Source organism: Neoarius graeffei, chromosome 26, assembly GCF_027579695.1.
Source record: "Neoarius graeffei isolate fNeoGra1 chromosome 26, fNeoGra1.pri, whole genome shotgun sequence".
Lineage (NCBI taxonomy): Eukaryota > Metazoa > Chordata > Actinopteri > Siluriformes > Ariidae > Neoarius > Neoarius graeffei.
The window spans coordinates 23250590-23275908 of NC_083594.1; the positions used below are offsets into that span (position 1 = coordinate 23250590).

Sequence of the window (25319 nt, forward strand, 5' to 3'; positions counted from 1 at the left end):
CTTTAACTTCAATGCACTTGGTCCACTGATGATCAGCTTCTCTATCCCTTCGCAGAAGGTGGTCACATCTTGAGCCTCCAGACCCTCCTGAACAGCATGGATGACTTCATCGTCACTCTGAAAATGGTGACCACGCGAGTGGGATTTCAGTTTGGGAAACTGATAGTAGTCAGATGGTGCCAGGTTGGGTGAATAAGGTCCACGGGGAAACAGTTCAACGCCACATTTGGCTGCTTCTGCCCCTGCCAGCTGTGCTGTGTGGATGGGTGCATTGTCCTGGAGCAACAGCAAGCCAGCTTGATGCGTTCCTCTCATTTTTCCTTTGATAGCTTCTTCCATTTGAGTTTTCGTGGACAGTGATATAAGCCTTTATAGTATACAGTTATGCCCTAAAATGGGAGTTATGCCCCTTGTTTCTGGGTGAGGCCGAGAACTTTTTGAAGTACGCTCGTATTCTTTTAATTCTATTCATTTATTGGAGCTTGACAATAAATTATTTATTTACTTTACTTTCTTAAAAAAATGCTTGGCATGATAAATGAACTAGAGAGAGTCAGAAATTGAAAAAACAGACTTCATAGTAAGTGTTACCTTTGTCTTGTTTGTCTTTCTCCATTTCGAAAAGTTTACTTAAAGGATACTGTTTGACTTCATGTCCCGGTGGATTATGTTCTTTGCATGCAAATAGCTACAAGGAATTATTTAAAAAAATAAATAAATAAACAGAACACCACTGACAACCAGAAGATACAACGACACAACATCCTTTTCTTTCTCAAGCGTAAAAAAATGCCTCTATGTTTACATAAAAAACACCCCTACATTAAGTGAACTCTTACCCCCGTTTCTAAAAACAGACACCATCACTTGTTGATGCGGTGGAAAAAGTCCAAACTTAAACTGCTATGGAAAACACAGATGCTGCAGACTGTTTGAAAATGACTCTCCACCTCATTAAGCACGGCACTCAACCCCCCAACTCTCTGCTCAACACACTGCAATGAATATTCAAGTCTAACCTTAGCATTATGGCGCATGCTATATTACTATAATGCCACGTCTAGTAATGCATCCTAACAACCGATCAATATTAGCAAATTTCTTGAGTGTAGAGCTGTTGATTGTTATGGCTCTAAAGCCTTCCATGTTAACTCACTCCATGCCTTGAGCGGTCTGTCTGGCAATATCAATCAGCTGGAACAGCTGCAGTTTGGTGTCCTGGACGTGCAGGTGTTTATAGAGGCTGCTTCCTTCACACCACTGCGTCACAATGGCCAGGTTATCTTTGGTCATGTAGCCCATAAATAGCAAGATATTGACGTGCCGAGTCTTTCTGTAGTGGTTAGAGCAGAGACATACAAGATGGTAGGTCAGGTCCGAACTAAATGCTTCATTCCAGAGAATTTTTTTCCCTTTTACTTTGAGTAAATGAAGCATATGCAATAGTCAGGTGTAAACACACAGTGGTTAAAAATAAATGAAAGGTAATGGTTACATTTGCATATTAGGAATATAGCAATAGTGACATTCTTTTGTCTTAGTATACAGTAGGAGCTCACATTTCCATTTTTGATATACATTAACTGGGCTGTCTAATCCCTCACAAATACCTTTTGAAATACTTTTTAACCATTATTGTTGGGGAAATAGCTCTTTACATGGCTCACCTCAGAACGGCGACTTCGTTGCGAAAGGCCTGAAACTGCTCAGGTGTAGGATCTGTGACCTTTAAAATCTTCACAGCAACATCACCTGAATGAGGTGTATAGAGTAAGTCTAGATTTTCATGAATAGTACAGACCAACACAAGATTGCAAGTTGCAACACAAGTTGTCCTTGTACAGCTGGACAAGTGTGATATTTTTGAAAGTTTCAAATATAAACCGGTCACTAGGCCTGAAACGGAAGAATGGGTGGGCCTGGGTAAACTAGGGTGGGCAAGGGGTCTATATTTAAAAAAAACAAAACAAAAAACCCACTTCACATATTAGCTGTCACTCCAAAGAACTTTAATGTGTGCAGAATGTGACCAACAAGTTGAAAGTTTCGTTCTTGCGCCAGCTTGACAAGCCTGTGGTCTAATTCACTTCAGTTCAGAACGCACTGTACCATAATCACAGATACCAGTTGTTAACTGTAGCACGTACACACACACGTGCACGCACACTGCCACTGACCACAGCTACAAAAGATAAAAGCAAAAAATTTCAGGAACTTTACTAATCTGTAGGTTCGACATGAACACAACAAAAGGCCTGCCAATGGCTTATCAATTCAAACAAAGTTTTTGTTTGGTTTGGTTTTATTCAAACATAATGTTTCCCAAGGTCTATGTAGTCTTTGTAGGAAACGCTGATCCAGCAGAGGTGGACAAAGTACCCAACTTCATTACTTAAGTCAAGGTACAGATCACACTGGTCAAACGTTACTCCGATACAAGTGAAAGTTCTCCAGTCAAATTTTTTACTGAAAGTACTGAAGTACTTGCTTTTAAAAATACTTAAGTATTAAAAGTACATTTTCTGTCAATGCATCGTTGTATTATTACCACAGCGCTTACAAAACCTAATACCGTTACCAAAGACAGAAATGTGAATTCACAAAATGAACACATGCTGTGCCATCATGTTGGTTTAACGTTAAGCTAGCTAGTCAGTGAAACTCCACCTGACATGCTAGCAAACTCTTTTCAAACTCAAAATCATATTGGGTATCTAACGCTACTAGAAAAGAAAGATTTCTACATTCTGTTTATTTGGCAAGATTATACTAAAACATATTTCTGAAAAGACTTCAGATAAGTTAACGTTATTCATGTTAGCGTAACTCCTTTTTTACAAACTAATTAACAGTGTCCAAGTTAACTAGCTATGTGTAAACATTAGCCGTGGACAAGGCTACGGCAACTTGGTGGGCAAATCCATAGAAAGTAATTTGACTAACCAGACTACATGGCTATGCCAATGTTATCACTAGCTCTAAAAGCACAGACATCATTGTAAGCTTTCTCTTGGAATAAAACGTTTATATACCTCAATATGCTTCCGCAGGTTGGACGGCGAGTTTTTGTAGGCTGTGATGTGGTTCGTTTTAGGCAAACAAAGCAAACATTTAAAACAAAATGAACCTATAATCCTTTCAGAAAACTGAAACATGGGTTCTAGGTAAAGCCATGGGTGCATGCATTATTCTGTAGAAGAACCGCCTCCTTCCATTCTGTCATCAACTGATCGTGTTAAAATAATGTTGCAGTGAAATCAGTGAACTTGATTTTAGACAGTCCATGGACGTGACGTGACCCGACCCTAGTGATTACTGATCGGCTGTCTCAGTGTCACCTGTGAAAAAACCAATCATGTTTTAGAAAAGAAAAGAAAAAAAACATCCACTTTCAAAGCGGCTTCATAGTAACAAGGAGCTTGATAGAAATGCAGTGGAGTAAAAAAGTATGATATTTGTCTTTCAAATGTAGCGAAGTCATAAGTTAAAAAAAAAAAATACTCAAGTACAGATACTCAAGAAGTGTACTTAAGTACAGTACTCAAGTAAATGTACTTCGTTACTGTCCACCTCTGTGATCCAGTCGTAGTGGTAGTGTGCATGCATTCAGCTTATACTCTGACGTTTCCGCAAAACTGAGTATAATTTGGAGACAACCACGAGCGTCTCCATGTCCATGTTGCACGAAGCCGCATCCACGGAACCCTACTTAGGCTTGGCTGAAATTGCGAAGGAACATCTTAGCAATGAAACTTGGACAAAATACTGTTTCAGAAGAAACTAACAACGGTCTGCTGGATTAATCTTTGGGTGTAGTGACATTTAAAATAATTTTTTTGAAGAAGTCAGAATTTTAACAGAATAAACAGAAAAAGAAAAAACAGAAGAAACATTTGATTCTGATTAAAATGACTCTTGGATGAGTCTGATCTCCACTCTGTGTTTACAGAAACCGAAATATAACGTTATTATATTCTCTAAATACAGAGTACGAGCGGCAGGGCAAAAGGCACAGCATGGTGTCCGTTTCAGAGATGGTAAACTCTTTATTGAAATAGCCTGATACATAAAATAAGACAAGATAAGACTTTATTAATTCCAGGCAAGGAAATTGACTGAGGGTCTCAGTCACTGGAAATCACAGTGCCATTAAATCACATAATGCAAAAGAGTCAATCGTTGGCATTTGACACTACTGATGAGAAACCCAAGCAAGAACATTTTTATTTCTAAACATCTTACAAAGCTTTCATCATAACATAAAAGCCATTTTTCAAAATTTAAAATGCTCATCATAATGCGCAAGTATGACGTACGTTATGGTTAAGTAAAATGAACTTCCTGAGGTTTATTGGTACCTCATAAAAACAGGCAAACAGCACATCAATTTGGTCACTTCCCCAAAGACATGTTTGACACAGTTTAATATAATTTACTTGAGTTCTAGAACAATAGCCATAATGCATATTGCATAATACAGTGCAGTGGTGGCTCAGCGGTTCAAAACGCATCATGAGTTCAAAACACACCATCAGGGCCCATGAGCAAACCCATCAAACATCTCTCCTCCAGGGGTGTCATAGAATGGCTGAGCCTCGAACCAAAGTTTTCTCACAAGCTGAAAAAAGAACGTCTCTGTACTGCACTTGCATACAGTGGTGCTTGAAAGTTTGTGAACGCTTTAGAATTTTCTATATTTCTGTATAAATATGACCTAAAACAATATCAGATTTTCACACAAGTCCTAAAAGTAGATAAAGAGAACCCAGTTAAACAAATGAGACAAAAATATTATGCTCAGTCATTTATTTATTGAGGAAAATGATCCAATATTACATATCTGAGTGGCAAAAGTATGTGAACCTTTGCTTTCAGTATCTGGTGTGACCCCCTTGTGCAGCAATAACTGCAACTAAACGTTTCCAGTAACTGTTGATCAGTCCTGCACACCGGCTTGGAGGAATTTTAGCCCATTCCTCCGTACAGAACAGCTTCAACTCTGGGATGTTGGTGGGTTTCCTCACATGAACTGCTCGCTTCAGGTCCTTCCACAATATTTCGATTGGATTAAGGTCAGGACTTTGATTTGGCCATTCCAAAACATTAACTTTATTCTTCTTTAACCATTCATTGGTAGAACGACTTGTGTGCTTAGGGTCGTTGTCTTGCTGCATGACCCACCTTTTCTTGAGATTCAGTTCATAGACAGATGTTCTGGCATTTTCCTTTAGAATTCGCTGGTATAATTCAGAATTCATTGTTCCATCAGAGACAACAAGCTGTCTTGGCCCAGATGCAACAAAACAGGCTGAAACCATGATACTACCACCACCAGGTTTCACAGATGGGATAAGGTTCTTATGCTGGAATGCAGTGTTTTCCTTTCTCCAAACATTATGCTTCTCATTTAAACCAAAAAGTTCTATTTTGGTTTCATCTGTCCACAAAACATTTTTCCAATAGCCTTCTGGCTTGTCCACGTGATCTTTAGCAAACTGCAGACGAGCAGCAATGTTCTTTTTGGACAGCAGTGGCTTTCTCCTTGCAACCCTGCCATGCACACCACTGTTGTTCAGTTCTCCTGATGGTGGACTCATGAACATTAACATTAGTCAATGTGAAAGAGGCCTTCAGTTGCTTAGAAGTTACCCTGGGGTCCTTTGTGACCTCGCTGACTATTACACGCCTTGCTCTTGGAGTGATCTTTGTTGGTCGACCACTCCTGGGGAGGGTAACAATGGTCTTGAATTTCCTCCATTTGTACACAGTCTGTCTGACTGTGGATTGGTGGAGTCCAAACTCTTTAGAGATGGTTTTGTAACCTTTTCCAGCCTGATGAGCATCAACAATGCTTTTTCTGAGGTCCTCAGAAATCTCCTTTATTCGTGCCATGATGCACTTCCACAAACACGTGTTGTGAAGATCAGACTTTGATAGATCCCTGTTCTTTAAATAAAACAGGGTGCCCACTCACACCTGATTGTCATCCCATTGATTGAAAACACCTGACTCTAATTTCACCTTCAATTTACCGTAACTGCTAATCCTAGAGGGTCACATACTTTTGCCACTCACAGATATGTAATATTGGATCATTTTCCTCAATAAATAAATGACCAAGTATAATATTTTTGTCTCATTTGTTTAAGTGGGTTCTCTTTATCTACTTTTAGGACTTGTGTGAAAATCTGATGATGTTTTAGGTCATATTTAATGCAGAAATATAGAAAATTCTAAAGGGTTCACAAACTTTCAAGCACCACTGTATGTAACAATAAAGGCTGTATGTTTTAGCTTTAAAACAAACAAACAATACATAGAAATGGTCACAGAAACGTGTACCAGCAGTAAGCAAAAAGAGGTGGTGTGGCAGGAATAGGGTGAGAAAAGTAAAGGTTTATGAAGGACCAGGCCACAATTTGAACAAGAAAACAAAATGCAGAGATTAGACATGAACAGAATTATTATGAAGAATGGTACCAGGTCCCTGCTGAAATTCTCCCCATCCACTCATATAGAGTACTCTGCATAACTGTGCATTTATCGTTATTTACACTGATCTTAAAATCCTCTCGTCTCTCACGTAAAACACTGAACACAGGTACCGAGCAGGTGTATAGGGCCCCGAGGGGAAGGAAAGGCGGCGAGACCTGATATCTCAAACATACACTAATTACATTAGCAGCATGCAGATCCAGGCAACTTTCTTGATGGCATGCAGCCAATGTATGTACACCATGTATTCTTGCATGTTGAACAAACCAAGGCATCTGAAGAGGAGAAGTAACTCCCTTCAGTCTGTCTAAAAGATGGTGCAATTTCCACTGAAACTGCAAAAACACTTTACGCAGTCTCCTGCTCTGTGTATGCTTAGTTAGAAACTAACCAAGGCAAAAATAATAAACTTGCCTGCCATCAATCATATACTATACATTTGGCTTGAACACATGGGCGAAATATTTAGAAACTGGTGAACTTCTACCTTTAATGCCAATCGCCATGTTAAATACCTGTAATGCTTACCGTGCCATTTCCCTTTGTAAACTGTCCCAAATGACCCTGAGCCAATGCAGGAGTGCAGAACCACCTCACTGGCATTAATCTCCCAGTAGTAGCAAGAGTCTCGCTTCTCCCTGGGCCACTGAGGGAGAAGGAATTACAGTTTATGTACCCAAATTATGCTTTAAAGGAAAATTAAATTAATTGCTTTAAAGACCATTTTTGATATTGACTTTTAATTTAATAAAAAAAAAATCACTGGTCAAAAGAAAGAGGCCAAGAAGCACCTTTTCTTTTACTCCGATTAAGAAATGCAGATTCTATTACTATACCAATTACAATATTACAATACACATACACAGAAATCACCAAATTATAACGAGATGTGTGAGATCACTGCAAATTAAATAAATTTATCACAAATCAAATTTGTTAAATGGGAAATTTCACCCAAAAATGTTGCCAAAGAGGGAAAAAAATGGGCGTTTTATCAAACGAATACCAGAAACTAGTTCGCAAAACTGTAACCAGGACCGTGCTATTATGTTTCCCGTCTAGCCATATGGCAAAAATAAATTTTATTACCAAACAATATTATCACAAAATTGCAAAAATCATTCTTACATGTTTAAAGATCCTATTTAACCCCTTGGCTGCCACCCATAATGGATTGTAATGTGCCGGGCATATAGGACAAAAATAGGTCAAAATTGGGATATTTTGATAATCGTTCTCGAACTTGTTCAGAACTTTACAGTGGGGCAAAAAAGTATTTAGTCAGTCACCAATTGTGCAAGTTCTCCCACTTAAAAAGATGAGAGGCGCCTGTAATTTTCATCATAGGTATACTTCAACTATGAGAGACAGAATGAGAAAAAAAATCCAGAAAATCACATTGTCTGATTTTTCAAGAATTTATTTGCAAATTATGGTGGAAAATAAGTATTTGGTCAATAACAAAAGTTCATCTCAATACTTTGTTATATACCCTTTGTTGGTAATGACAGAGGTCAAACGTTTTCTGTAAGTCTTCACAATGTTTTCACACACTGTTGCTGGTATTTTGGCCCATTCCTCCATGCAGATCTCCTCTAGAGCAGTGATGTTTTGGGGCTGTCGCTGGGCAACACAGACTTTCAACTCCCTCCAAAGATTTTCTACGGGGTTGAGATCTGGAGACTGGCTAGGCCACTCCAGGACCTTGAAATGCTTCTTACGAAGCCACTCCTTCGTTGCCTGGGCAGTGTGTTTGGGATCATTGTCATGCTGAAAGACCCAGCCACGTTTCATCTTCAATGCCCTTGCTGATGGAAGGAGGTTTTCACTCAAACTCTCACGATACATGGCCCCATTCATTCTTTCCTTTACACGGATCAGTCGTCCTGGTCCCTTTGCAGAAAAACAGCCCCAAAGCATGATGTTTCCACCCCCATGCTTCACAGTAGGTATGGTGTTCTTTGGATGCAACTCAGCATTCTTTCTCCCCCAAACATGACAAACTGAGTTTTTATCAAAAAGTTCTATTTTGGTTTCATCTGACCATATGACATTCTCCCAATCTTCTTCTGGATCATCCAAATGCTCTCTGGCAAACTTCAGACGGGCCTGGACATGTACTGGCTTAAGCACGTCTGGCACTGCAGGACTTGAGTCCCTGGCGGCGTAGTGTGTTACTGATGGTAGCCTTTGTTACTTTGGTCCCAGCTCTCTGCAGGTCATTCACTAGGCCCCCCCGTGTGGTTCTGGGATTTTTGCTCACCGTTCTTGTGATCATTTTGACCCCACGGGGTGAGATCTTGCGTGGAGCCCCAGATCAAGGGAGATTATCAGTGGTCTTGTATGTCTTCCATTTTCTAATAATTGCTCCCACAGTTGATTTTCTTCACACCAAGCTGCTTACCTATTGCAGATTCAGTCTTCCCAGCCTGGTGCAGGTCTACAGTTTTGTTTCTGGTGTCCTTTGACAGCTCTTTGGTCTTGGCCATAGTGGAGTTTGGAGTGTGACTGTTTGAGGTTGTGGACAGGTGTCTTTTGTGTGACCCGACAGATGGTCTTTGGTGTGACCCGATCATGAATAGACTTCGCAATCTCTCGGCGGACACGCTAACCACTAGGCCAACTCACGGTAATATGCTACTGTGAAGTAAAAGTAATGTGCCATGTAAGGTACATAAAAGGAGGTGTTTATGACGAGTAGCATGCGTCATAAGGCACAGTGGTAAAAGAGTTCATGACGTACGTGACTCGTCCAAGGGCACTGAAGGGGTTAATTTGCTTTTCAGATTTTACGTCATTTGATCTTTTATTAAGTCAAAGGGCAGAAAATTTACAACAACGTATTAAAATGCTTGCCATGCTTGCGAGCTGAACACTGCATCACAGGTTTAAACAAAAGTGCAAAGCTTGAGCGTGTTACATTAGAGCATGAATATAAATAAAGTAATTTGGTCCAGAATAGGCGGCACGGTGATGTAGTGGTTAGCACTGTCGCCTCACAGCAAGGAGGTCCTGGGTTTGAGCCCAGTAGCCGGCCCTCGCCGGAGTTTGCGTGGAATTTGCATGTTCTCCCCGTGTCCGCGTGGGTTTCCTCCGGGTGCTCCGGTTTCCGCCACAATCCAAAGACATGCAGGTTAGGTTAACTGATGACTCTAAATTGACCGTAGGTGTGAATGTGAGTGTGAATGGTTGTTTGTCTCTATGTGTCAGCCCTGCGATGACCTGGCGACTTGTCCAGGGTGTACCCCGCCTCTCACCCATAGTCAGCTAGGATAGGCTCCAGCTTGCCCGCGACCCTGTACAACAGGATAAGCGGCTACAGATAATGGATGGATGGTCCAGAATAATCCTGCTGTGTGTTGAACATCATGTTGTTATCTTGTTAATTATTATTGCTAGATAATCATCGAGCCTTCATCAGTGAATAATGGATCGAGACGGACTTAAAGAAACATGAGCGAGCCACAGTGTGCGACTATATGACAGGCAATTACGCTGAAACTTACTATTCTGTTTTTGTCCTGAGTATTCGATGAAACCTTTTCTCTATGAACAGGGCCTGGAGTTTTGGTCTGAGCCCACCCTGTGGGACTGAGATTAGGAGGTCTTCCTGTACAGGAAGGACACGAAAGTGAGACGAAACTGATGTGAAAAACGTAATTTTATATTTTAATGAAATATCTTGATAACATTCTCACCTGAGTCCTGACTTTTTGAGGCATCCTGTTTGGAAAAGGAGAAAGACAAAAAGGGGTTTCATTGTGAATAGGTTGAACTGGTTTCAAAATGTACAGTACCAGTCAAAAAAGTTTGTACACCCCGACTTATGAATAAGTTTTTCTGTATTTTGACTATTTTCTATATTGCATAACAATACTGAAGACATCAAAACTATGAAAGAACATATACACATAGAACATATAAGGAATTGTGTGTTAAACAAAAAAAAAGTGCTTAAAAAAAGTTTCATATTTTAGATTCTTCAAAGTAGCCAGCGTTTAACTTGACGCTTTGCACACTATTGACATTATCTTAACTAGCTTCATGAGGTAGTCACCTGGAATGCTTTTCAATTAACAGGTGCCTCATAAAAAGTTAGTGCAATTTCTTGCCTTCTTAATGTATTTGAGATCAAACAGTAAATAATAATAATAATAATAATAATAATAATACAGTAAATGGCCCTATCCCACAACTGTAGTAATCCATATTATGTCAAGAACCGCTCAACTCAGTAAAGAGAAACGACATCCATCATTACTTTAAGACATGAAGTGACTTTTAATTCATAAAAATAAAAAATAAATAAAAAAATAATAATAATATTGAATTTAAGGTGTGTCCAAACTTTTGACTGGTAGCGTATGGCATTTGTCAATGGCACATCATAACGCATTTCAAACGGTTCAAAAGTGGAATATGGAAAGTTGAAGTCTTGGTCACAATTAATTCACAAATTATCATATTTGCCAGACAATACATCACTGAGGAATAGAAGACACTCCCTGCAAAATTTCTGATTTCTTAGGAAAAAGATATATATGCATTGCTTTATTATATAAGTACCAGGAATTTTTTTTTGTTTTAGTCAAGATTTTATCATCATATGCAAAGCAAAACAGATATTTACACTGTACAATTAAATTCTTACTTTGCTGGTCCCTTTTTTGTTTACTAAACAAAAAAATCTGGGCGGTAAGACTTTTAGTAATTACGGCTACATGTGAAGTATTGTGCAAAGAGCAGAAAGCAGTGGTCGTAATTTTTTTTTTCATCCTTTGCTATCTCTGAAATACTTCAGAACCCACAAACCGAGTCTGTTTAGGCCCCACTACTGTTGTATATTTTAGTGTGTGCCCCGTCAGTGCTGCCTTAATTTGGCTCCATTTTGTTTCCGGAGTCAAAGCCCGTGCTACAGTCCCAATCCTAAAGGTACTTAGGAACAAAGTTTATGACCTTAACGAAGTTTACAAAGCTTTCTAAACAATGTTAACGTTGGGTGCAATCTGCAGTGCAACGTTTAAATAATTGGCAAATTTCCAACAATTAACATTTGCTCTTTAAATATAATACAAGCGGTCATTTAGTAAACTTTTCATGGTATATTATGGACTCTTTGAATCTGAGCAACCCTGCAAGGAAAATCTTAATTTCTCAGCAAAAGATAAAAAAGTAAAGCATACTGTGGTAATTCATTAACCCTACAAAAATGAATCAACCAAAAATGTAAAAATCTTTAGTTAGTTTACGCATATTTGAATAAAGCAGAACCAAAAAGTGTTGGCCATTGAACTTGTTAAATCACATCAACAATGTTCCAGAGGTAAGACTCGAGTAAGAGGAAATATTCATTACCTGACTATTGTCAAAAGAGGTAAAAAGACGATCATTTCATTCATTTGTGTTTGGCGGTCTGGGAAAACCAATTATATGTGGCTATGGCTGATTTTGGGAAAATTGTTAATTAATAAATAAATAAATAAATAAATGTTTTGGCCAAAATTGTGTTTCAAACAGTAATATACTTTGACATCTCTCCATTTTTTTTTTGCCAAAATAACACGGAAATGTTTTTCCATTTAAGTTACTTTCTAATCTTGCCTGGGCTTTCTACCTACAAAGCTCCTGTTCAACATCAAATTCTATTCCTTTACTTGTGATTGAGATGTGCAAATTACAGACACAGTTCAAGCCTGCAGCTTTCAGAATCTAACAGAAAATGTCAAAACTTGACCATGTGAAGTGTTTCCCAGGCCTCTACACATTTAGTCTTGGATATATTTTTAATGTCAAAACTGACTCACAAGAAACAGGGAACACTTACAGTCTGGCCACCCAACTGTAGTTAGCTAAATTATGACTTTAATACAATACATAGATGTATCCAAAACTTTTAATTACACTTCCATGATATCAATGTTGAGAACACATAACTATTCCCACCCAAAATGGATATCAAGCTCCAGCACCTCCTAAATCTAAGTTTAACCCTGGTACACCACTAAACTGTGCTTGTGCCTACACATAAACAGAGCCCTCGTGTGAGTACAGGAGCAAAATAAAGAAAAAAGCAAACTCCCGTGAAGTCAGATTTGGACTCCTCACCTCAGATGAAGCCCCGCCTGCAGGCAGGCTGCTGCTGACCATGTGGACGTTGGGTGTGGACGTGGAGCGCTGTTTCTGGGAGAGAGAACCACTGGAGGGTGGCAAGGGCGCAATGTAGTGAAAGGCATGAGGTGTAGAGTGCCTGTGATAAGCACTAAAAGAAAACAAACAAACAAACAAACAAACAAACAAACACCACTGGGTTTTGGGGTTCATTCAAGTTAAACAACAGTATGTAGGAATACTTCCTAAAAATAATACTGCAACAGCACTGTAAACATACTGCTTTCAGTTTAAGTTTTATCTGATTCATTACATAGTTGACATAGTTTGCGACAGGGGAGGAATACAGGGTGAAACTGATTTTCGATGCCTTTGATTTGGCAGAGATTTTCTACCCCGGATGCCCTTCCTGACACAATCCTCCCAGGCTTGGGACTGGCACTAAATATGCACTGGCCTGTGCAACCCCGGTGGCTGGGTATTTTACCTAATCTGCATGTCATTGAATTGTGGGAGAAACACAGTTCAATTCAACAGTTTCCTCCGGAGCACCCAGAGGAAACCCACACAGACACATGCAAACGCCACAGAGAAAGGCCCCCGTGGGCCATAAGGTTCGAACTCGGAACCTTTTTGCTGTTAGGCGACAATGCTAACCACTACACCACCATGGCACCAAACATACTGCAGGTTTGTTGTTGATACACCTAATACAAGACTACACAGGCATGTATCTGTGCCAGGTTTGAGACTTTTATTAGTATTGAGACAGCTATAAACATGAGCCTCGAAGCACTGTAGTGTGGTGGAAAATCATAACAATGACCAAGCATTTAATGTGGCTTCGTGAAGTGGAATTCCTGATCTAAAGACTGATTAGATCTCTCGGATTTGTGCTAATGCATTAGTACTAAAGCTAATGCAGTGGCTTGATGCCTTTAATAATGGCTTAGGGCAGTTCGGTAGACACACTCCTGAAAAATATTGCATTTTGATGCTGCAAAATTTTTATAATAATAATAATAATAATAATAATAATAATAATAGGGCGGCACGGTGGTGTAGTGGTTAGCGCTGTCGCCTCACAGCAAGAAGGTCCTGGGTTTGAGCCCAGCGGCTGGCGAGGGCCTTTCTGTGTGGAGTTTGCATGTTCTCCCCTTGTCTGTGTGGGTTTGATCCGGGTGCTCCGGTTTCCCCCACAATCCAAAGACATGCAGGTTAGGCTAATTGGTGGCTCTAAATTGACCGTAGGTGTGAATGTGAGTGTGAATGGTTGTTTGTCTCTATTGCCGCTTTTCCACTACAAACGCGGCTGAGCCGTGCCGTGCTGAGTCGAGCTGAGTTGAGCTGAGCGGGGCTGTTGGAGTTGCATTTCGACTACAACCGCGCTGAACCGTGCTGGCTGGAAGTGGGTGGACACATTGGGTGGAGTTAGCGAAAGTGGGTGGACGTCATGTGATGTCGTTAAGCAGCGCAAACAGTGACATCAGTGACAGTGGCGGAACAAGTCAGAGCCGGGCCGGGGGCGGGGCAAATGACCGGGCCCTTTATTAAAGCTTATCATAACATCATTTTAGGCTACAAAATGTCCGCAACTGCGGTGTTTACCAATTTCAACACTACCGGGTGCAACTATGTTATTTAGTACATCAAGTCCTTCAAACGAACATGTAACTCAGAAACAAAAAACATTAGGATACTGTACATGGCTCATAATAAAACATCAATAGCCTATACTGCGCACATTATTTGAAGGGCATACGAATGAGCGCTCAGAGGTTGCAACGGTGACAGGAAGAGTCAGAAATAAAAGGAGGGCGGTGCAAACCTCACCGAATGCACTGTGTTTACCAATTTCAACACTACGGGGTGCAACTATGTTATTTTGTACATTAAGTCCTTCAAACGAACATGTAACTCAGAAACAAAAAAACATTAGGCGACATACTGTACATGGCTCATAATAAAACATCAATAGCCTACTGCGCGCATTATTTGAAGGACATACGACAAGCCTTGCGCTCCGCGAACTCGTCCACGATGCTCTGTATGTCACTGATTCAGTGAGCTTTTAAGCGGTAGTCTCACGACCCGAATAGTAAACAATGAACATGGAGGACATGGAGTCGTTAGTGTTGCTGGTCTTGGTGCTGTGGCTTGTTGTCACCGACAACGCCAACAGATACTGGCAAGAGCGTATAGATGAGGCGAGGCGCATAAGGCTTCAGAAATTCTCGTAATTCGTAATTCTTCTCCTTCCGGGTTTGCAGTGTTTACAGATCCCAGCGTGCTCGCGGGGCGTGTGTGGGCATGTGAGGACACTCCTCCTCACCAATCAGTGCACAGGGGAGTGTCTGCTCACGCCCCCAACCTCACTCGGCACGGTTTGGCTCGCTTCAGCCCCACTCCAAAACGGTGCGAGTTTTAGGGGCTAAGCAGGGCTGAAGCGAGCTGAGTCGTGCTGGTTTTTGGTAGTCGAAACGCGAGCCGTGTCGGGCTGAAGTGAGCTGAAGCGAGCTGAAAAAGGGTAGTGGAAAAGGGCCATTAGTGTCAGCCCTGTGATGACCTGGTGACTTGTCCAGGGTGTACCCCGCCTCTCACCCATAGTCAGCTGGGATAGGCTCCAGCTTGCCTGCAACCCTGTAGAACAGGATAAGCGGCTACAGATAACGGATAGATGGATAATAATAAATAATAATAGACAAAAATTTACTTTGCCCAGTATTCGGTGTCAAATGTTTAGATTTTGGACACTAATTAACAATGTGATTAAAGGATGTCCATCTCACACAAAGCTTTTCTGCACATACATGTCCAAATCTCCCTATTCTTGCTTCAAATGACAAAGTACATAAAATTATTTTTAAATAAATGTGTTAAGTGAAGCAGTCAGTCAGTATGTCCTCCGAGCTCTGGGAAGCTTATGGAGAGAATGTTTGGAACTTAATGGAGAAGATTTTTGATTGAACTAGACCCCATTACATTTTAGCTACAGTACCAGTCAAAAGTTATGATAAATCTTCTAATTCAATGTTTTTTCTTTATTTTTCTTAATTAAAAGATGCTTCATGTCTTAAAGTAACAATGGATGTCGTTTCTCTTTACTTAGTAGAGCGGTTCTTGACATAATATGGATTACTACAGCTGTGGATTAGGGCTATTTACTGTATTTTTTATTATTTAATATTTACTGTTTGATGATCTAAAGCGCATTAAGAAGGCAAGAAATTCCTTGGAATTTCAGGAAGCTGGAATTAAAACGGATTTTTGGAGGGTTAGCACCATTTGATTTACACAACATGCCTACAGCTTTAAAGGTGAAAATTTTTTGTTTTATTGTGACACAAACGATAATTAAGATGAAAAAACAGAACCCTGGAGTGCCCCCCCCAAAAAAAAAGTAAATACTTTGTAGAGCCACCTTTTGCTGCAAGTCTCTTGGGGTATGTCTCTATTAGCTTAGCACATCTAGCCACTGGGATTTTTGCCCATTCCTCAAGGCAAAACTGCTCCAACTACTTCAAGTTAGATGGGCTGCGTTGGTGTACAGCAATCTTTTTATGCCACAGATTCACAATTGAACTGAGGTCTGGGCTTTGATTAGGCCATTCCAAGACATTTAAATGTTTCTCTTTAAACCACTCAGTGTAGCTTTAGCAGTATGTTTAGGGTCACTGTCCTGCTGGAATGTGAACCTTCATCCCAGTCTCAAACCTCTGGCTGACTCAAACAGATTTTCCTCCAGAATTGCCCTGTATTTAGTGCCATCCATCTTTCCTTCAGTCCTGACCAGCTTTTCTGTCCCTGCAGATGAAAAATAGCCCCACAGCATGATGCTGCCACCACCACGCTTCACTGGAGAAATGGTGTTCTCAGGGGGGTTTGTGCCACACATGGCATTTCCCATGATGGCCAAAAAGATCAATTTTAGTCTCATTTGACCAGACAATCTTCTTCCATGTGTTTGGGGAGTCTGCCACATGCTGTTGGGCAAACTCCAAATGTGTTTTCTTCAGCAATGACCTTTTTCTGGCCACTCTTCCATAAAGCCCCGCTCTGTGGGGTGTACAGCTTAAAGTGGTCCTATAGACAGATACTCCTATTTCTGCTATGGATCTTTGCAGCTCCTTCAGTGTTATCTTTGATGTCTTTGTTGCATCTCTGATTAATGCCCTCCTTGCCCGGTGTGTGAGTTTTGGTGGGTGGCCTTCTCTTGTCAGATTTGTAGTGGTGCCATATTCTTTCCATTTTGCTATAATGGATTTAATGGTGCTCTGTGGGATATTCAAAGTTTGGGATATTTTTTATAACCCAACCCTGATCTATACTTCTCCACAACTTTGTCTCTGAAATGTTGCTTATTTAGTAGTGCTGCAGAGTCTGGGTCCTTCCAGAACAGGTTGATTTATACAGACATCATGTGATGGATCATGTGACACTTTGATTGCACGTAGGTGAATCTTAATCAACTAATTATGTGACTTATGGAGTGAATTGGTTGGACCAGCTCTTATTTAGGGGTTTCATACGAAAGGGAGTGAATACCTACCATATGCACACTCCAGATTTCTGTTTTTTCATCTTAATTATTGTTTGTGTCACAATAAAAACAAATTTTCACCAGTTTTAAATCCAATGGCGTTAACCCCCCAAAAATTCATTTTAATTCCAGTTTGTAATGCAACAAAACAGGACAAACACTAAGGGGGATGAATACTTTTGCAAGGCACTGTATGTTCCATATGTTATTTCATAGTTTTGATGTCTTCAGTATTGTTCTACAATGAAGAAAATGGTCAAAATACAGAATAACCTATGAATGAGTTGGTGTGTCCAAACTTTTGATTGGTACTGTTGATTAACTTTGTAGCTCCAGTGCAAAACTCATCTCATCTCATTATCTCTAGCCGCTTTATCCTTCTACAGGGTCGCAGGCAAGCTGGAGCCTATCCCAGCTGACTACGGGCGAAAGGCGGGGTACACCCTGGACAAGTCGCCAGGTCATCACAGGGCTGACACATAGACACAGACAACCATTCACACCTACGGTCAATTTAGAGTCACCAGTTAACCTAACCTGCATGTCTTTGGACTGTGGGGGAAACCGGAGCACCCGGAGGAAACCCACGCGGACACGGGGAGAACATGCAAACTCCACACAGAAAGGCCCTCGCCGGACCCGGGGTTCGAACCCAGGACCTTCTTGCTGTGAGGCGACAGCGCTAACCACTACACCACCGTGCCGCCCCAGTGCAAAACTACAGAAGTAAATGTCACACACTCAACCCATGTCAGCTGATTGAATAAACTTTGGCAAAATGGGGCTAAATTGTGTAAATTTCATTCTCTTGTGCTTGTCACTGTTCTGTGAATGTGAACACTGCACTGGTCCTGCCATCTACAAACCAGCTTCACAAATATCAGAGTGCAAGCATCTTAATGCTTTTCGCTAAAAAGCTCAAAAAGACTATGGCATCTTCGTGCATCTTCCATCACTTTGCCTTCTTGGTTGCCCATTATCTCCATCAGTCTCGCAAAAAGGCTTTAAGCTGCTGCTAAATGACTACATAGAAATATAAATATGTTGGACCTCTTTCAACCGTTACTCTATCTCCAGCCCTACACTAATTTAATAAATCCATCCATTATCTGTAGCCACTTATCCTGTTCTACAGGGTCGCAGGCAAGCTGGAGCCTATCCCAGCTGACTATGGGCAAGAGGCGGGGTACACCCTGGACAAGTCGCCAGGTTACCGCAGGGCTGACACATAGAGACACACAACCATTCACACTCACGGTCAATTTAAAGCCACCAATTAACCTAACCTGCATGTCTTTGGACTGTGGGGGAAACCGGAGCACCCGGAGGAAACCCACGCGGACATGGGGAGAACATGCAAACTCCACACAGAAAGGCCCTCACCGGCCACTGGGCTCGAACCCGGACCTTCTTGCTGTGAGGCGACAGTGCTAACCACTACACTACCATGCCACCCTGTAACAAATCCATTTCTTGATTTCAAGAAGGTACATGGACATTGAGCCAGTATTCTTACAGGCATGACATTATAGGAGCAGTCCCAACTTTAAACCAGAGACCAGTTTGGAGAATTTTAGTCAGCATTACCCAGTCATTCCAGGAGGGACATTTTGCCATGTTACTCATTTGTCAGTGTTAGGAATTAGCATTTGTTTCACAGAAACTCTGCCTGTTGTGTCTCATATTATTTCCATATCCAAAGCCACATGATCTCTTATTCCAGGGGAATTCAGCTTCAGTAAACTTTTGTCTAAACTTCCTCAAATGGGGTTCAGAGTATGAGACTGTATCACTGTGTGGAGTGCAAAAGAACATTATGACAAACTATACAGACTATTTGACAAAAAAAAAAAAGAAGACTTTAATTATTTGCTTTAATTATTTGTTTCAAAAAGCCTCAGAATACTGACCTGGCAGGAGGTCGGGATAAAGAGTCTCGCATCCTCCGAGATGAGAGAGGTGGTAGTGATGGAGTTCCACTTTCTCCAGGTGTGGGAAACAAACTGAGAGGGGAAGATCACCAGGACATGAGTGTATATCATTTATGCACTTGATAAAACTTTGATACAACTTGAACTGGCAAAGCAATATTGGTTTAAATATGAACAAATAACACTTGGTCTTGATTTAAAGTAGGAATAGGTTTGGATGGCATAACGTAGCAGCAGTGGAAGTATTTAAAAGAATAATTCAACCAAAAATATCAGTTCACACTTTCCCCCCTTTAACAGCAAGAATGTAGCCAACCAGTTAAGATATGTTTGATGTTTTCTTCGAAAGTTTTGCACCAGAGCTACAATGCTAATTTACCTGAAACCTATAGCTTACAGTGTTGTGTTTTTAAGCTTTACAATACAACTACCTGTCATCTACAGAAGTTCTCTGATGACGCTGCTATTGTGGGCTATATCCTAGATGGCGATGATGGTGAGTACAGAGAACTGACAAGGAACTTTAGACTGGTGCCAACGGAACTCCCTCCAGCTCAATACAAGTAAAACCAAGGAACTGGTGGTGGATTCCCACAGGACGAGGTTCTCTTCACTTACCCCAGTGAACATTCAGGGAAAGGACATTGAGATTGTTAGGAGCTACAAGTACCCGAGTGTTCATCTGAACAATAAACTGGACTGATCACACGCACACCCTGTACAAGAAAGGCCAGAGCAGACTCCACCTGCTGAGGAGGCTCAGGGCCTTTGGAATTCAGGGTCCACTTCTGAACTCTTTTTATGACTCTGTGGTGGCATCAGCCATATTCTATGGAGTTGTCTGTTGGGGAAGCAGTATCACAACAGCAGAGAGGAAAAAAATGAACAAACTGATTAGGAAGGCAGGATCTGTCCTGGGCTGTGCATTGGACTCCGTGGACGTAGTGGGGGAGAGGAGGATGTTGGCCAAGTTGTCATCCTTAATGGCGAACACCTCCCGTCCACTGCAGGAGACAGTAGCAGTACTGGGCAGCTCCTTCAGTGGGCAGCTCCTTCAGTGACCGGCTCCTCCATCTGCGGTGTGTTAAGGAGAGATACAGCAGCTCCTTCCTCCCTGCTGCTGTGAGACTGTACAACCGACACCTCACCAAGCACAGCACCAGTCACTCCTCACAATAATGAACAATACTGTCCAGATCACTTCTACATCCATAGAAACCCCTCTGAACGGATACTCTGTGCACTATCAGCATCAGTACTTTACAGCAAACTGCTAGCTACACATGGTTAAAATGGCTCTTGTGCAATATACTGACTTACTTGTGCAATACTACCTGGGTAATACTGGTAATACTACCGGTGCAATACTTACATGTGCAATACCACCTTTGTAACACACTTATGTTAACTGTATATCTGCAAACCTGTTAATTTATGCAAATTAGTTAATTTTTTATCTCTAAATTTGTAGTTTATTTCTTTTATATATATATCTCCTTTTTTTGTATACTTAGTACTTTTGCACTACTCCTTCACTGCCTTATTTTTTTCTCTTTATATATTTTGCTGCTGTAACAATGTAAATTTCCCCTTGTGGGATAATAAAAGGCTCTCTTATCTTGCCATAGTGAGATATACCGTATGCACATAACATTATGGCTGGGAAACCACCACAGTTTGTGCCAATTACAGTGGTTTTATGCAGCATTTTACCAGTACTTTCCATTGTACCTAATTTGCATGTCTTTGGACTGTGGGGGAAACCGGAGCACCCGGAAGAAACCCATGCAGACACAGGGAGAACATGCAAACTCCACACAGAAAGGCCCCTATGGGCCGCAAGGTTCAAACCCGGAACCTTCTTGCTGTGAGGCAACAGTGCTAACCACTACCCCACCGTGCCACCCAATGTTAACTGAATGTCATCATAAACTCTCCTCAACTCACTCCATGACGAGTTCCTGAGAATATTTTGACAGTGTATTTTGAAGGGTGTGTATGATGATTTAGCCATGCTGAACTGACGTCCATAAGCTTCTCATGTTAACAACAGTACATTAGCCTTCAATTTTGATCAAACTCTCCTATAAGAAGAAGAAGAAACCTTTGTCACATGCACACTTCAAGCACAGTGAAATTCATCCTCTGCATTTAACCCATCTGAAGCAGTGAACACACACACACAGAGCAGTGGGCAGCCACACTAGAGCGCCCGGGGAGCAGTCAGGGGTTAGGTACCTTGCTCAAGGGCACTTCAGCCCAAGGCCGCCCCATGTTAACCTAACTGCATGTCTTTGGACTGTGGGGGAAACCGGAACACCCGGAGGAAACCCACGCAGACACGGAGAGAACATGCAAACTCCACACAGAAAGGCCCTTGCCATCTGCTGGGCTCTAACCCAGAACCTTCTTGCTGTGAGGCAACTGTGCTAACCACTACACCACCATGCCGCCCTGGATTGCAAACAAACAAACAAACAAACAAACAAACAAACAAACAAACATTACAATCCATTAGAAAAATCAAAGTTTCCATCATGTAATGAATTAATGGCCTGGCCTAATGGTCTCCATCAGATTCCTGTAGATTTCCATTAGGCCAAACAAAATAATATACGTGTTTCTGGTTACCCGACAGACCCTGTAAAAACACTGCGACCCTTCAACTGTTTATGACCACAATAAACAAACTATTTCTCATGCCCGACCCTACCTGCTTGGCAGCCACCTGGCGAGTCAAACGAGAACCGCTAGGGCGCGTCATATAAACCACTCGGTATTTGCCGAAAGACACGAGGCCCGTCAGGAGTAAATTGACAACCAACACGCCCAGTTTCCATTGTGCTATAGCTGTAGTTCCGGTTCACCTTACGAGCGTACATCTGGACATCATTGCTATAACGAATTTCAACTGATATATCATATTTGAAATAGATTATACAACCCCGATTCCAAAAAAGTTGGGACAAAGTACAAATTGTAAATAAAAATGGAATGCAATGATGTGGAAGTTTAAAAATTCCACATTTTATTCAGAATAGAACATAGATAACATATCAAATGTTTAAACTGAGAAAATATATCATTTAAAGAGAAAAATGAGGTGATTTTAAATTTCATGACAACAACACATCTCAAAAAAGTTGGGACAAGGCCATGTTTACCACTGTGAGACATCCCCTTTTCTCTTTACAACAGTCTGTAAACGTCTGGAGACTGAGGAGACAAGTTGCTCAAGTTTAGGGATAGGAATGTTAACCCATTCTTGTCTAATGTAGGATTCTAGTTGCTCAACTGTCTTAGGTCTTTTTTGTCGTATCTTCCGTTTTATGATGCGCCAAATGTTTTCTATGGGTGAAAGATCTGGACTGCAGGCTGGCCAGCTCAGTACCCGGACCCTTCTTCTACGCAGCCATGATGCTGTAATTGATGCAGTATGTGGTTTGGCATTGCCATGTTGGAAAATGCAAGGTCTTCCCTGAAAGAGACGTCGTCTGGATGAGAGCGTATGTTGCTCTAGAACCTGGATATACCTTTCAGCATTGATGGTGTCTTTCCAGATATGCAAGCTGCCCATGCCACACGCACTAATGCAACCCCATACCATCAGAGATGCAGGCTTCTGAACTGAGCGCTGATAACTTGGGGCGTCCTTCTCCTCCTTAGTCCGAATGACACGGCATCCCTGATTTCCATAAAGAACTTCACATTTTGATTCGTCTGATCACAGAACAGTTTTCCACTTTGCCACAGTCCATTTTAAACGAGCTTTGGCCCAGCGAAGACGTCTGTGCTTCTGGATCACGTTTAGATACGGCTTCTTCTTTGAACTATAGAGTTTTAGCTGGCAACGGCGGATGGCACAGTGAATTGTGTTCACAGATAATGTTCTCTGGAAATATTCCTGAGCCCATTTTGTGATTTCCAATACAGAAGCATGCCTGTATGTGATGCAGTGCCGTCTAAGGGCCCAAAGATCACAGGCACCCAGTATGGTTTTCCAGCCTTGACCCTTACGCACAGAGATTCTTCCAGATTCTCTGAATCTTTTGATGATATTATGCACTGTAGATGATGATATGTTCAAACTCTTTGCAATTTTACACTGTCGAACTCCTTTCTGATATTGCTCCACTATTTGTCGGTGCAGAATTAGGGGGATTGGTGATCCTCTTCCCATCTTTACTTCTGAGAGCCGCTGCCACTCCAAGATGCTCTTTTTATACCCAGTCATGTTAATGACCTATTGCCAATTGAGCTAATGAGTTGCAATTTGGTCCTCCAGCTGTTCCTTTTTTGTACCTTTAACTTTTCCAGCCTTTTATTGCCCCTGTCCCAACTTTTTTGAGATGTGTTGCTGTCATGAAATTTCAAATGAGCCAATATTTGGCATGAAATTTCAAAATGTCTCACTTTCGACATTTGATATGTTGTCTATGTTCTATTGTGAATACAATATCAGTTTTTGAGATTTGTAAATTATTGCATTCCGTTTTTATTTACAATTTGTATTTTGTCCCAACTTTTTTGGAATTGGGGTTGTATGATGATTCATGGTGAATCTGGATGGTATTTTGATAGGCATGACATGACATGCAATGAGGTCCGGATTCAAGTCCACCGTTCCTACCTTGGTATAATTCATCTTTCATCTCTCACAAATGGGTGCCGGTCAGTCCTGATTCAACCTAATTAGTCCGGCAATGGCTATGTGGAGAAGATTCACTAGAAAAGCCCCATTCTATTATTTCCAACACCACTAAACATGCATGTAGCCAAGTTGATGATATTGATGGACATTGTGTTGGTGGTTTTGGGTACATGTGGGGAAAATAATTTAGTGTGGATATGGCTAGATAGTGATTGAAATAATGCATACATCACAAGGAAGTGTTTGCTCAGGGTATAAATCAGGTATTCAACACTTCCAATGCTATTCTATACTCAACTTAAGATATCTGAATTGATAATAAATCTGAAATTGGAGGAGTTTGTGTCAGTGAAATGATACATTCCTTGATTTCCTCCTGATTTAAACCTTAGAGCAAATAGTATGAACCATGGACTAACAGGGCTGAAAAATGAAAGCATTTGCATTTACTTTGCAACACAATTTACAAACACAGAATAGGAAACTTAAATATAGGAAATTTAGTTTCTTTATTTGAAAAGAAAATGGCACAGAGCAACTGTATTCATTAGAACAACGTAAGTGAACACTGCATTCATAGACAGAATAAGAAAAAACATGAAGCAAATATGTCATTAAGGCCGAGATGTTAGGCATGCACCCAATTTTGATAAAACACACAAGACATCAGTTTTAAGTATGAAAGTCCCCACTAGTATATAAAAATATATTTTGGAAATGTTCAGAACTGAAGGGATAGATCTAGGTACTGGACCACCACCACTTTGGCCACCACCAAATAGATCATCCACCAAAATATTCCCATTTTACCTGAAAAATGAAAGTATGTCATCATTATTAGAACAATTTATATACAAGTGCATCCTTATATCATCAATGATATCTGATGACTAGGTTTAGTTTTGAACGAGTATTTTGCAAAAAAAGTTTTCAAAGGAAACTTCTCACTTTTTCCTACCTACTCTAGAAAATTTGTCGTAAACTTTTGGGATAAACAATTTTTTTTTCCCTACCTACCTACCTACCCTATTTTGAAAACCCAGGAAACAGGAAACACATTATTTTGTTTGGCCTTAGGAATTTTCTGGTTACTGTGAAACCATCACCAGAACCCTAGTTTAAATGGCAGATAATAACCATTAGGATAAAATTATCAATTTCACTTCACAAGCAGGGCCATAAAACTGCTGGACTTCTTCAGAAGTTCTTCAATCATCTGTATTTGTGTCACGCAAACAAAATAAAGAACTTGCTTTTTTTTACAGTAAAACATGAATACAGGAAAACTAGAATTACAGGAGCGAGTTCAGTGGTGTAATCATCGAAAGAATAGTCCATTGTGCCAAGCCTTGCCTTATTTTCATTGATATGCATCTCTAAAGAATGTCTGTAATAGGAATTACAGACACTGTATGCAAAACTCTTCGTGTGAATTATTGACAAGGAACATCAAACTATTCTAAGTCAAGAACAATGGGTGCATTTAGATTATTTTCTAATATTTCTTCTAAAGAATTTTTATTCTACACAACATCCGTTTACACATGCTTTATCCATATCGGTTTTTTGTCAAATCATTAAATATGGAGCAGGC

At 40.7% G+C, this 25319-nt stretch overlaps 1 protein-coding gene across 1 annotated transcript in view; it reads right to left on the reverse strand.

Annotated features, from left to right (window-relative positions):
- raf1b (Raf-1 proto-oncogene, serine/threonine kinase b) overlaps positions 1–25319 on the reverse strand; it is a 101173-nt gene that overhangs the window by 13951 nt on the left and 61903 nt on the right. The window contains exons 6-13 of the mRNA XM_060910051.1: positions 19054–19146; positions 12601–12754; positions 10194–10218; positions 10002–10105; positions 7024–7141; positions 1668–1752; positions 1157–1333; positions 642–688 (exon numbers count right to left, since the gene is read on the reverse strand). Coding sequence (XP_060766034.1) covers positions 642–688; positions 1157–1333; positions 1668–1752; positions 7024–7141; positions 10002–10105; positions 10194–10218; positions 12601–12754; positions 19054–19146 — 803 coding nt within the window. The remainder of the gene's footprint in view (positions 1–641; positions 689–1156; positions 1334–1667; positions 1753–7023; positions 7142–10001; positions 10106–10193; positions 10219–12600; positions 12755–19053; positions 19147–25319) is intronic.